Raw genomic sequence first — 13,428 nt, 5'->3', positions numbered from 1 at the left:
CTAAGCCACCACCTCCCACATACCTCTATCCTCTGCTAGGCCTGGAAAGCAGAGCTTATGTCAACAAATACAGCAAATCAAACTTGGAAGTGTCTTCATAGCTTTGTAGTTGCTACACACATGCACAAGACAAAGTCGCAATGCCAATTCCAAAAGCTATCAAAAGCATTTGAGAAGGAAACAAACCAAACTGCATGCTGTGGTTCAATAAAACTAGCATTGGATAACAAGTCTTTGATATCGACAACAAAAAAGACATGGTATCTAAACATGGAAAGTACACTACATAACATACAACCTTAAAATAATGCCAATCATGTGCAACATAAATAGAAGAGACAGAAAAACAGAAATCAAAATGTTACTATAAGGACACAAAGAAAGTCAGCAGTATGTCAAAATTTTCAACAAAACATTCTAAAAATGCAAACAATGTTTCCTTTGAAGAGAGGAAAATGCAGCAGCACATCAAAACAGAATGCAAACACAAAAGCTACAAATTCTATCTGAACTCTGACATTTATGGATATGCTTTCAGTTTCCAAAGAGGGATTTATCATTTACATATACTGATATCAGTGTTAGAAACTGGGTTTCTTAAAAGATATACTGAGGAATATAAAGATCTGACAGATAAAGCTTAATGACTGTTTGAAACGAAATTCACTATGCAACTTTTATAGTACACTGGTGTCCATTAGAACAGTACAGCTTTCTGAAATGACTAAAAGCAGTAATAACCTCACCACACTCCCAGAGTGGCTGTCAACACAGCTTTCTGAACACATCTACTTACCACATCCCTCCTCGTCCTCCAAACGGCATCTCCCCCACTCCACGTTGGACTGTGATGTTGCAGTGGTCAGCTGCACCCCTGGACCCTCGTACACACATCCGGTGAGCCCTTGTCCAACTTTTACTCCTTCTCCTCCAGACAAGTTGATGTCGAGAACGTAACCATTGACGGTCCGGGACGCAACTGTGATCTGTTCCCCATCAACACTTAACGTCAGGTTGCCTACAGAATACTCTAGGTTTACTGTGTGCCACATCTGATTAGTCGTGAGTCCTGACCCTAGATCAACGTAATCTTCCCCCCTTCCCCCTGCCTTTCTAAAAGAGAATCTTAAAACCCCGGAGTCTAGAAGGGCCAGCTCGATATAGTCCCCATTTTGTCCCTCCTGTCGTAGGAGTTGGCCCGCATTGCAAGTTCTAAAGCTGAAGGACGTAAGTCTGGATCTGATGTTGATGGTGTTGGGTAACACTGCATAGGAGTTGAAGCCATTGAAGAAGGCGTTTGCACTTGGTGTTGGTGCTTGTGTAGTCTGGGCCACAACAGCAGCGAGCAGTGACAGACCTGGAAATACACAAGGGAACATCCTGTCAGTCAATTGTCCAAAGACTCCAAACTATACATGAAGATACAACTTATACAAGTTCATGATTGAAGAACTTAAGTGTAATTAAGTTAATATGATGTCTGTTGAAATCATTTCAAACAAAACTTTTAAAAGTAGGTGCAATTGGACAAAACCAATTTTATTTTTAGCACCATATAGAAAGAATCATATGACAAAACTTATAATATGCTCAAGTCACAAATTTGTCTGGGAAAACTACACAGAAATCTTGTCATCTGTCTCGTGACCCAGAAACCCAGCGGTCACCTCTGTTGGGAGCAATGACACAAAGGACATTGATGGACTGGGTTGTTTGCACACTGTTGCCCCCTCCTCATGTTGTACAGATGGTGTGGCCCAGTTCTCACACTGATACAGACTAACCTCCTGACTCCACACTCCCTTTGATTATTTGTTATCCCACCAAACTGAAGCTAGGAGAATCAGGATGACTAGCGAGGAAGGGGTGTGACCCTGACAAATAGTTTCAACAAAGTAATTGTCCTTGATGGCTTGATAAAACAATATTTTTTTTTACATCCCGAACAAAACCTATAAACCTATTACGTCAGAAGTACACTTTGAGTGCTAAAGTTAGGCTTCAGGAGAAGCTGTTTGTGATACAAGGACACTGTACATGCGTGCATACAGAAACATTGCTCCGTGAAAATTCCGCACACCTTTTGTGCATCTTTCAAAGATATTGAAAGACATTCTTTATAACCTGCTGAGCAGGAATAAGATCTTGCCCCCTCCTGAGAGGTTAAGGGTAAGAATGAGTGGATGTCATAGAACTTTGGTCAAGGTCATTGGGTCAACTTTCAATTAAACCTCAGGGCCACACAATTACAAGCAAGCATGTTTCTGGATAAATTCTACACATGTTGCATGACAATGACATTGACAAGGTATTGCAACATAATACTTTATCAGTAATGCTTGCATGTTCAAGTTCAGAATGTATAACTCTATTGGAAAATAAAAACTATATACATGTATCTGTTCTCTTCTAAATCAAAATCTGTTATTCAAGCCAACAGTCCAAGAAAGGGCACAGCGTCTGTCCAATTACCCCACAAATATAAGAGGGGGTCAGCATTACAGGGCAAATCTGATCTCCCAACAGATTTACAACTTGAGTGGGACCCTGCCAAAACCAACAATCTTTCCATTCTCAGCTGTTGCCGTGGCAACCAGAAATCCTGATAATTAGGGCAGCCATCTTGTGTTACTGTGAAATATGGAAGGCTGTCTATTTGGGGACAATGTTATTGCTTTCTATCAAGAGGCATCTGTTTCAGTCAGGCCATAACTCATGTTTGTGCATGTGTCTGTAACAAAATATCAGGACTATTAATAACTATTAGAAACAAAGCTCCAGTGTACTACAGTGCTGTGCTGTAAGTTGTATGAAAAAGAAGCCTGAGGAACAATGGTTCAGTGTAGACCCTACTGGACAGCATTCTTGACTGCTTTAGACTTAGAGAGATCCCAAATTAGTCCAAAGACTTTGTGCAGGGGAAAACTTGATATGGCCAGGATCAACCTCACCGACACACCTAATTCTGCAGGTGGATTTCTCCATCAGCAACATTCTCTTATAATTATCAGGAAACAAATTGTTTTAGCTTTGTCTGCAGTTCTAAGCCCACCATCAACAAAGGTGTCTTTAAAGGCTACGCTCTTATCGAGGTAGAAGGATTTAAGGTATTTCCTCTGGGTATATTTGATTCAGACAAGCATAGCAGACTTTAATCTCATTCATAATCTGTTCAGCGAAAGGCTTGATCCTGTAAACTGCAATGAGATAAACTTTTCTTTGATTTCAAAATAGTCAGCGTATTCTATTAGCCATGTTGACATACTTCCACCTCTCTGGAAAGTTTACGTGGGATAACTTCCGATAAGCTTTACCATGAAACAGGCCACAAAGCAACTACAGGAACCCTACCCCCACTCAGGGCTTTGTGTCCGAAGGGAAAATTTAAATTCCAATGCTAAGCTGGGCCTCAGGGCAGAAACAAAGCCGCTTTTGGTTTCTTCAGAAAGACTGTACAATAAAAGTTCTTTCAGTACCCGACAGGACAATGAACCCAACAGAATTCTTCAGGTAATATAAATGAGCTGTAACACCACTTCCTTAGTACACAGTGGTATTTGACTCAAAGGAAGTCGTAGCCAACATTGTTTGTAAGCTATTACAGAGTTATAAAAATAGCGGATACAGTGACGTAACTGCAAGCTTAAGTGAAACACCTGTTAAAACAAAACAGGTGGAGCAATATGTGAACTGATGCTACAATAAACCAAAATAGCATTACCAATTGAAGCAGTCCATGGTTTTCAAACATGGCTTATTTGGTCCTGTAGTACCATAGTCTGCTAGCTTACCATGTGTTTCTACATCTTCAATTCAGAAGTCTCAAAGTCTATTGATAAAAATAAATGTGCTCTTATCCTTTTGAAGAATGTGTAGGTATGAAAAAAACAGTTTTAGATTCAAGAAAGCTGTAAGGGCTAAACGATTAGATTGACTTTTTAAGTCAGCCAGCCAAATGATGCAACCTAAACCTTTGGTATCCAGAGTCCTCACACTTACAGGATTAGAGACTAAGTCTACATAAGTGCCCAGAGTTACAAGCACTCCAAACCACAGAAGTGTTTGTTGCCAGTTTTGCTAAGCTGGTCAGCCGCCCTGGCTCAAAAACCCCATTCCAAGGTGGTGACCCCTGAGAAAAGGTTATCTCCTTTTGGACACTGATTGAAACAAAATGCCAGGACAGAACCCAAACCAACCCTAGCAGGCTCTGGACCTAATTTGGGACCTGAGAGGTACATGATGTGGATGCTGATCTCATATTTAATGGTCCAGTAAAGCTATTATTCATCTCAGAGGCGTGAAGTCAAGTGCAGGTGCCTATAACATATCTTGTAGGCAGTAGTCACTCCTTGTACATGTATATATTATTATCAGCAAATTCAAAATTAGGATTTACTTAGGCAAGATCCAGATTTGCAATATATGTATAGGGATGACATATGATAGCTATGGACAGATGATTGTCATTGCACTCTTACATGTACAAAATGTTGACAACCCAGCCCAAATCGAATCCAACCAGTCAACTCTAGCAAATCATCTGACATATACATATGTTAGCCAATCAAACTACTGCTCACATTAGCGACTATTGGTATATTTTGCACATCATATAACAGTATGCTTATGACACCTTGTCTCTACAATAATGCAACATCACAAAGACTCTAAATCACTTTTTGTCACCTCAAGTCTTATCACAGCAATTATCCTCACCAATAAAGGATTAGCCCCAGACTGTGAAGCAACACAGGAGACATCATTAAACCTCAATTAACGAGCAGTCCAGGGTGTCTGTAATATGTACACATCATGAGGGGCCAGGAAAAATAACCAGGCAAAACTCTCTGGCATGGTAATATTTGCCATGACTATTACAAAACAAATACTACCTTAGAGCTAACCTATGTGCAAAATGTCCTGTTATTGTCAGATAAAGGCATGTGATGGGCTATATAATTCCAGCTTTTGTAATAACCAGAGAAAGGAATTCACTTCTCTGAACTCAATTATATTCTTGAATCACTTGCATGGTTTCATACTTCATCTTATGCTGATATCAAACACATTTTAGACCAATTCACAATTATGATTGACAGCTAAATTGGACAATGCTGTTGACCAGATGTTCCAGGAATGTGCAAAAATCAGAATGGATCTGTTTCTGATAATTGACCCAGACTGGCCAGTGATTGGAATCATGTCCCTTTCCTCAGGAATACCACAGAAGCGGCAATCAACCCCTCTGTGGCCACACCACTGTTCATGCTTGCATCTAATGAACTGAAAAACCACAGATACTTTCCAGATGATCTGATAAGGGATCACTTAGATAAAACAATTCATCAGGCCTGAAAATTACCTCTACAGTCTCTGATAATCAACTTTTGTATACTTCATACCTTAGAAAGAATGCTGGAGAAAAAAAAACAATTGATGGAAAGCTGCATTTTCAAGATGGGAATTAACTCTACTAGTCAAAACAGAGCATGGACAAGAACATGAGACGAAATACAAACACGACTATAGTACAAATAAATGTACCAGTCTGGTCTTAATATCATTCTAATTTGTCAAGATTTAAGGCCATGCACCTTGATATCCTGTTGAACAGTTTTCCTTTTTTAAGTACAAGGCAAGGTTAATTGGGAGACATGAAAATAAAGAGACTGCCATGTCCCTTCCTCCCCAATATGGCATGAATAAATACACATCACCCCAAAAGAACCCAAGGAAGCAGGAATGCACAGTACAATCGTCTTTGATGGACAACACATTCAATGGAAAGGGTCAGTAGTTTGACAGCAGGAATTTTTTCTCTAACAAACAACCAATCAACCAACCACAAGAAATCTTCGAAAAGGAATATTTGACACTTTTCATTTCTAAGCATTCATAATTCATATTCAGTTCCATGTGCATGAACACAGCCATAAAGTATTAAAGGCGTTTTTTGTGGTTTTGGATTGAATGCAATGAGATGTGACAATTTTTTTACGCAAAGATGCAGAATCAAAAGATATTTTTTGTTAGACAATCGTGCAAAACAAAATCCTCCACACAGAATCATACATAGAGCTATATAGTCACCAAAATAAGTTGAGAGATATTCAGACATGTCAGAAACAAATATTCATCCAGAAACAAATGTTCTGAATATTCCATTGGGCATACAAGCTCTAATGCTGGGGTCACAATTCGCATACGGGGCCCGGCCGGGCAGCTTTTTAGAATGAAAAGTATATATAAAAGACAACAAAACATAGAGAAGTTTTTGATAATAATCACGGGCAATATTTCTGTATATTCTTGATATGAATTATTAATTTTTCGTTCATACAAACAGCCCGGCCGGGTCCCGGCGTGGAAATGTGACCTAAGCATAATCCTAGTGGAGCCAGGATATTATAAAAAAAAGGCTTTTAGGATCTTCAGGTCATCTCTAAGCTGAGGGTATCTCCTCCTAATCCATCAGTCTGATCCCCCTCTGGACTTCTCTAAATATCTTGTCAACAGCTCCAGACTATAGTATAAGCTAAAGCTGCTTGCAAAGGGCCTGCCAACTGAGAGGAGAGATAACGCATTGGTAGGATTCTTTACAGGCATTTAGGCCACATCAGATGGCACAGTTACATATGCCTGCTGACAACAGCTACAGTACAATACTGGGAGTGAAACCATCTGTCTACAGAAGGTGTAGGGATGCTGGTTGATAAGGGACACCTTATGAGGTGTGAGGTTACCTGTATGTAAGATAAGTTTTGATTTGATGCCAGCATATTGATATGGAACACATGTTCATTATATTAATAAAGACTGTCTACATCCAAAATTCAGTTTATGATAGCATATATCAATGTAAAATTGGAATGCCATACTCCTTTTCCAATTGAAATATGTTTCAACTCTATATCACATATCTCAGATAACCATAATCCTCAAGAGATAAAAGGAGTTCTTTTTCCTGAATAGTATGAATCAGTATGATCTATTATAAGTCTCTTCTGGGCTCATGCCTCCAAGGATTTGAAAATTAATCTTTCCAGCTGCTTAAAAACTAACAGTTCCACAATTGATGGATTGAAAATTATCACAGTTTATATTGAAAGGTGTATGCCAGCCATAGATCAACAACAACAAAAGGTACATAGGCATAGAAAGCTGGTATGTATCACAATCTGGCTTGCACTAAACCCTCTCTATCATGGTATATCTGCGTCCGAGATCACAAATAGAATTCTTTAGCCTATACACAACTTAATGAGGATAGGTCTGGGTGGATTTAAATTCCAGGTCAGTCTAGTTATCTCTTTTATCTCTTTAAACATCATTAATGACCTAGGCTTATCTGAGGAAGTGGGTTGAGTTTCTTGAAAGAATTTTTAATGAGATATTGTTTACAATGTTGAATGTTCTCAGACAACTATAAAATCGGTGACAAAAAACATCTTTAAGTTTCTGTAACTACATACGTAATCTGTACCACCCAAGTCTGCTAGATGTAAAAGAGTTATAAAAGAGTTACATGTGTAATGAAAATGGGCATCAAGAAAATTCAAGTATCAGGCAGTTTTTGATACTGACTAAATTTGACACATCCCAGAAAGACTCAGATGTAATAGGTCCAATTAAGAAATGTCAATTACATGTAATTCAAGGAAGAATTCTAGAACCTGTCATAATTTATCAGCCTTGCCTTCCATTCTAATGCCAAAATCTCTGTATAAATAACTATAAAAAGATAGATACACATGTTTCAAAGTTTCTCCAGGAAATCCCAAAGACTGTAGACTGCATTTTTGCTACCTACATGTAAAACAGAGCTACGCTATCTCAGCATTTCCTGAGTCAAACATATGGGCTCAAGGTCAGAATGTCGGCATGTCTTTTTGGTTTACCTTTGTTGCAATTACAAGCATCTTCGGTAACTTGAAGTGTCCTCTAGCCTACATGTAACTACCAAGAGATCTGTCTCCTTGAATAAGGATAACCCCAATTTATATAAACCAGGTGTGATGGGACCTTTATCTTATCCTTCATCTGACCTTCACCATCTGTACTTTATTGCTTCCAGAATCTACATGTGAATCTGCTTCCCATGTCAGGGCTCGAAATACTGGATGCATACATGTATACACCCTAGTGCAGTTGTGTCTACTAGTCTAGTAGGTATTTCTGATGTCTATCTGCACCTAACCTGCACTGGTCCACATGTAGACCCGTATATGAGGATTTTCATCAGTTATGAAGTATAAAAGAAATAATTGCAATCGTTCCTGAAACAACAGATTTTAATATGACCCATGTTTCCTAAATTCTGAGAGGTGCAGGTAAAATTTGTTTGGTGCAGGAAATTATCTATGACAATGTCACCTGCATTAATGCAGATGTGCAGAAAAACTTATTTTGAGCCCTGGCTACCCATGTCAATGACCAACGTACATGTACTGCCACAGGGCCTGTGGAGATGTGCAGCATATACTGAGATGTGACTGGAAAGCCTTTATATGTATAAACATTCGCAATCCTTAAAGCTCACATAATCTCCTGTATATCTAAGCAAGGAAGTTAAAGACTTTTTGATCTACCCTACTTTACCTAAGATTGGTCAAATGACTCATTTGAAAATCCTCAAATTTTGAAGACTTCCTGACTAATCACTAAAGAGCTTTTCTCAAAATCTTGTTGTTACTGATAGAAGAGAGCTTGAGAGGACAGCAAGAAGCACCATATAATCTTTTGACAATTTCAAATTTCCGGTCTTCCAAGAAATGTACAGACGCTGACGAAATACAGGAAACCCAGTAAAAAGGAAGGATACAGGCACCCCTGCAATTTACCACAATGGCGTAATCAGAGCAAGGTACACACCATAATAGCCGACTTCATGAAATTTGCATCAACAGAGCGAGAGGCGTGTAATGTTAATGACACCTATTCAGGACAACTGGACCAAGTAATCTGTGAGGACACATTGGAGGGAGTGACAGATGCTCCTGGGTAACTTGAGCAACCTGAAGGACAGATGCCCGATCAAGTAGAGAAGTTTCCAATCATAAAAACAGACTATAGAACAATCTTGGATATACAGAGTAAAATGGCTTTCCCTTTTGTCATTGTGTTAGGACATTTGTAAGACCTGCTGGCTGTGCATCAAACGTAAAACAGCAGGTCATAAAATCAGCAGAGACTTGTAATCAATAAGTAAGCAATGAACTACTGCTATGCTATATGATTATGCTTGCTGGAAAATTGATGTTACACTAACTTCCTCATCGTAAAATATGTTTTGCTGATTCTACAATATGTGCCAGAGTATGTTTTGGCTGGGAAACAAATGAAATCAATCTGACTAACATGCAAGAACTAGAAAATACCCAAAAATGTGCATTTTCCTTTATTCAATGCAAGTCTAACCTTGTAGCAAATCCCGTGAGTATGAAACTATTTTTCTTTGGCAAGACCCTAGCCTCAATGCCATACCAATTGGGAAATACAGCATTTTTTTTCACTCCCACATTGCTGCATTTTCCAGATTTTTATTTGGTCTTGAAAATGTCACAATCCATCATTTTCTAGTCAGGATAGCTGCTCAGAGTACATTACAATGACTACCTGTCAGTGTCCAGGCTACCTCAAATATTATTGTACAATCAGTAAAGAGCTATTCTACAACATGTACAAGCAGTGCAACCAACAAAATACTTCTAAAGCCTTGCATCACTATGATCACTATACCTCACAAGCATTTGTGTTACTTTGTTACCCAAATATCGAAGTTGTTATTGACCGTGGTGAAATTATTACAAGTCTGCGTTGTTGCTAGTAACACATATACACAGACATCATGGATGACTTGGCATACAAGTAGAAATAAATGTTGATGAAAGTAAATGTACGCCCTTCACGGAAAGGTCAACCGAAGTTCACAGGCGAACGTAACAGTGATGTCATACTACTCTCAAACTGCGAACCATGTGTGACGGTCTCCAAGGTGACCTAACTGTTCCTCTAAGCATCCAGCCCACATTTATATCAGTTGATGAGTCACGTCTGACTCGTGAATGAAAGTTCAACCTCACTATGTACTTATGCTAGGGTCAACATGTATTCAGCTCTAATAAAACCATGAGACTGTGGCTCCTGCCAATGCAGTGTTGGATGAAAGAAAGTCCCCTTTTTAGTGGATTTAAATTTAAAATTCATCATTCTTTTTATTTTCTCGCTTCAATACTTTTGGACAAACAATATGATAAAGTATTACATGTTCAAAATGCAGACTACATGTATAGATACTGGTATACTCAAGCAAGAGAAGTGGCCATATCAAATTGCCAGGCCTCAATTTCAGTGGCCATTACAACAATTCATGTAGTTCTCTCTGGATCGATGAGCAAATGTGAGAGCCTACATCTGGCACAGACCATCTATCCCCTGGTTATTTCCATGTTGATGTATTTTCCTCACAAATGCACCTTAATTATTCCCAATGGCTTGTAAAGTGGATGATGTTTTTATTGCTACTATGGTTGCATCATTTATCAACAGTAATGAATGTTGTCCAAATGAATGGTTTCAAAAGTGGATGCCTCCTTTTTATGCTGATTACAGAGTAGACGTAGCCATTTCAAGTCTTACAAATATACTGTGTGTGCAGGTAAATGTTACTGCATAACAGGTCATGTTACACACATGACATGTGCATAACAGCCTAGCCTGCATCACCAGGTCTGCATCTGCATGCTTTTCCAACATGCCTGTCTGAGAGCCTACTCATGATGCAAATTGTAAACAGCCTAGCAGGTGATATTCTGTGATAACAGGACAAAATGAAAAACGACTGATATATATTCAGATTGTATTCCTATATGTATAATGCTGGCTGTAGTGAAATTCATCAATATTTTATTAAAAGGAATAATCTTTATTGGTGAACTGTATTGGTATAGCCTGCATATTGGGCTTCAATATTCCCATATAGGCTGCCTTTTATTTTGGCCTGTCCCTTGGTGAACTTGCGAGCTCAGGATGATTCGATCCATAATTACGGCTGCTTTGATGACCACTGCATTCATTATGGTCCTACCTTTGAAGTGAGGGCCTGCTCAGATTGCTGTTACGATCCTATAATCAAAAGGAAATAGCCCTATAGACCTTCTTTTACTGGTATTACGCAGGCATCATTTAATTCTGTCTTCTGGAACATTCAGACACAGGAAACCAAATCATGTATGGTACACAGGTCAGCCTTCATCAAGCCAGCACAAGTATATATTGATAGATCTAGACTACAGCCTGGAAAATTGCTGAGCTACAAAATGTATATTATGTGAAGACCCTGACCTCAATATCTTGTAACAACATGTAACTGAGCAGAGCAAAAAGAAAAGGTCAAACTTCTATACATAAACAATGCAATTACAAATTTGCAAAACTAGCAAACACTAATTGAATGTGCCAAGTCTAACATTTCACATTGTATATTTATAATTCTCCTCCCAAATCCAGGCAGATGGTGTCCATACAGCACAATATGTAAACTACAACAGCTGAGAGCCATGTATCCTCAAAGGGTCAGATTTCTAACAATCTAGATCCTTCATTTTCTGCCACACTCCCAACTTTGTAAGCTTCCCTCTGAGACCCACAATGCCCAACTAACCTAATACCATGTAACAACCCGCAGGGTGCCTGGTACTCTGGATCCACAGTAAATATTTACAAGCCTGTAAATATTTACAACAGGGTGAAAGTCCCCACCTGTTTTGTGCCCAGGACACAACCAGTGTAGACTGAGGGGGCTGTACAAAATGCTTTACTGTTTGTAGGTTATTACTTGAAGCATAATAAAATGGAGAAGATACTGTAAATCTATTAAGGCAGTATAAATCTGTCCTTGCTTGCTTGCAGTACTTTATCAAGATATCCATAAAAAATTCAGAACAGAAGCGGTGATTTGCAGATTTAATAGCTACCTTACATGAGTACACCCCTTCAATTTGTATGCATTGTGAATATATTGAAAAGACCGCAATGTCACAAAAGATGACCCAAGACATTTGGAAAACATTAATTTGTATTTCAACACAACATGGCCCAAAAACTTTTTTTTTTCAAATTTCTTTACAATGCCAGAACAGCAGTCAACAAAAACATTATGAAATATAAATGCAGCATCCTTAATTTTTTTAGAAATATAGCTGGTGCTCTTGCTTGGTGGTGGAATGAGGGTAGAAAAATCAACAGCCTTTGTTCAGACTTGTATAATGTATTTCCTACAGTGTTAACCAACAAAGGCTAGTTGAATCTGATCTGGTTCCAGGAGTGGTCCTGTGGAGGTTTTGTGCCAAGAAGTCACACAGATGTCAGGGGATGGCATGTGAGTAGAAGATGGAAAAGCCTTGAACAATGGAGGGGCTCCTTCTTACACAAATCACAGGATAATCAAAGTAAATAGCCCATGTCAAAACATCCACATTGTGGCTAAACAATAACAGGTTGCCTTGGTAACAGCAAGTCTGGACAGATTCCCAGGAGTCTTTTTAAAAGGTTACGTTAGCTGTTGGGCCACACTTTGTCAGTGATGTCACATGGTATTTAAACAGTTCCAAAACAACTATAGACATCCTAAGTTAGGATGTCTATATAGACATCCTAACTTAGGATGTCTATAGTTGTTTTGGAACTGTTTAAATACCATGTGACATCACTGACAAAGTGTGGCCCAACAGCTAACGGTGCACACCCCAGTTCTTGCGCGACCGGGGTCCGTGATAGTCCGTTGTAAAAAAGTGACGAAAGGGTTTTGGGGGTCCAAGTTTGAGGTGACATTTCTCGTAAACTGCCACGAAGTATCATTAAACATTAACATGGCTGAAGAGTGTAAGAAATGGTGATTTTGGGGAGAAAATTTCTTTTGGCTCCGAACCTTACTTCCGGGTATCCTTGCGCGCCAAGTGTAATCCGCCCGTTTGACCTAGATTTCGCTCTGCGGCTTCGTAGGGGTGGATTTGCAACCCCTCGCGCCGTGGACTGTTTAGAAAATTACAGTACTAGAATTTTCTTTCTAATTTACTCGAGTATAGTCAAGGCTTTGGTCTTTCTGCCAGCATCAGTCATTTCTGCCGGAAAATTTTTTTCTATGGGATTATCCCACGCGAAAATTCGCAATTTTGGGCATTAATTTTGGAGTGAAAATAATGTTTTTTCCGTTGATTTTACCAAACTTAAAAAGGTTGAAGAAACCAAACTCAACTGGTCTTGTAGCTGAAGAGATATCCTTTCGTCCCATATACAGATATTCACCTTCCGAATTATTCCACGCCAGAGACAGTCGCTAGATTTGAGGGTGTGCAGCTTCGAATAGAGACGCCAAATAAACTGGGGTGTGCCCCCCTAACGGTTACACATAATCTTTTGTACCTGGGA

At 39.1% G+C, this 13,428-nt stretch overlaps 1 protein-coding gene across 1 annotated transcript in view; it reads right to left on the bottom strand.

Annotated features, from left to right (window-relative positions):
* Nucleotides 1–13,428, bottom strand: part of LOC109484446 (protein crumbs-like) — a 57,858-nt gene that overhangs the window by 32,262 nt on the left and 12,168 nt on the right. Inside the window, 1 exon segment of the mRNA XM_019787697.1 lies at nucleotides 797–1,357. Within this exon segment, the coding sequence (XP_019643256.1) occupies nucleotides 797–1,357 (561 nt within the window).

Source organism: Branchiostoma belcheri, unplaced genomic scaffold (assembly GCF_001625305.1).
Source record: "Branchiostoma belcheri isolate BF01 breed outbred unplaced genomic scaffold, Haploidv18h27 scaffold7, whole genome shotgun sequence".
NCBI classification, from domain to species: domain Eukaryota; kingdom Metazoa; phylum Chordata; class Leptocardii; order Amphioxiformes; family Branchiostomatidae; genus Branchiostoma; species Branchiostoma belcheri.
The sequence above is the reverse complement of the archived record's forward strand: the minus strand, read 5'-3'. Positions and strand labels throughout refer to the sequence as shown.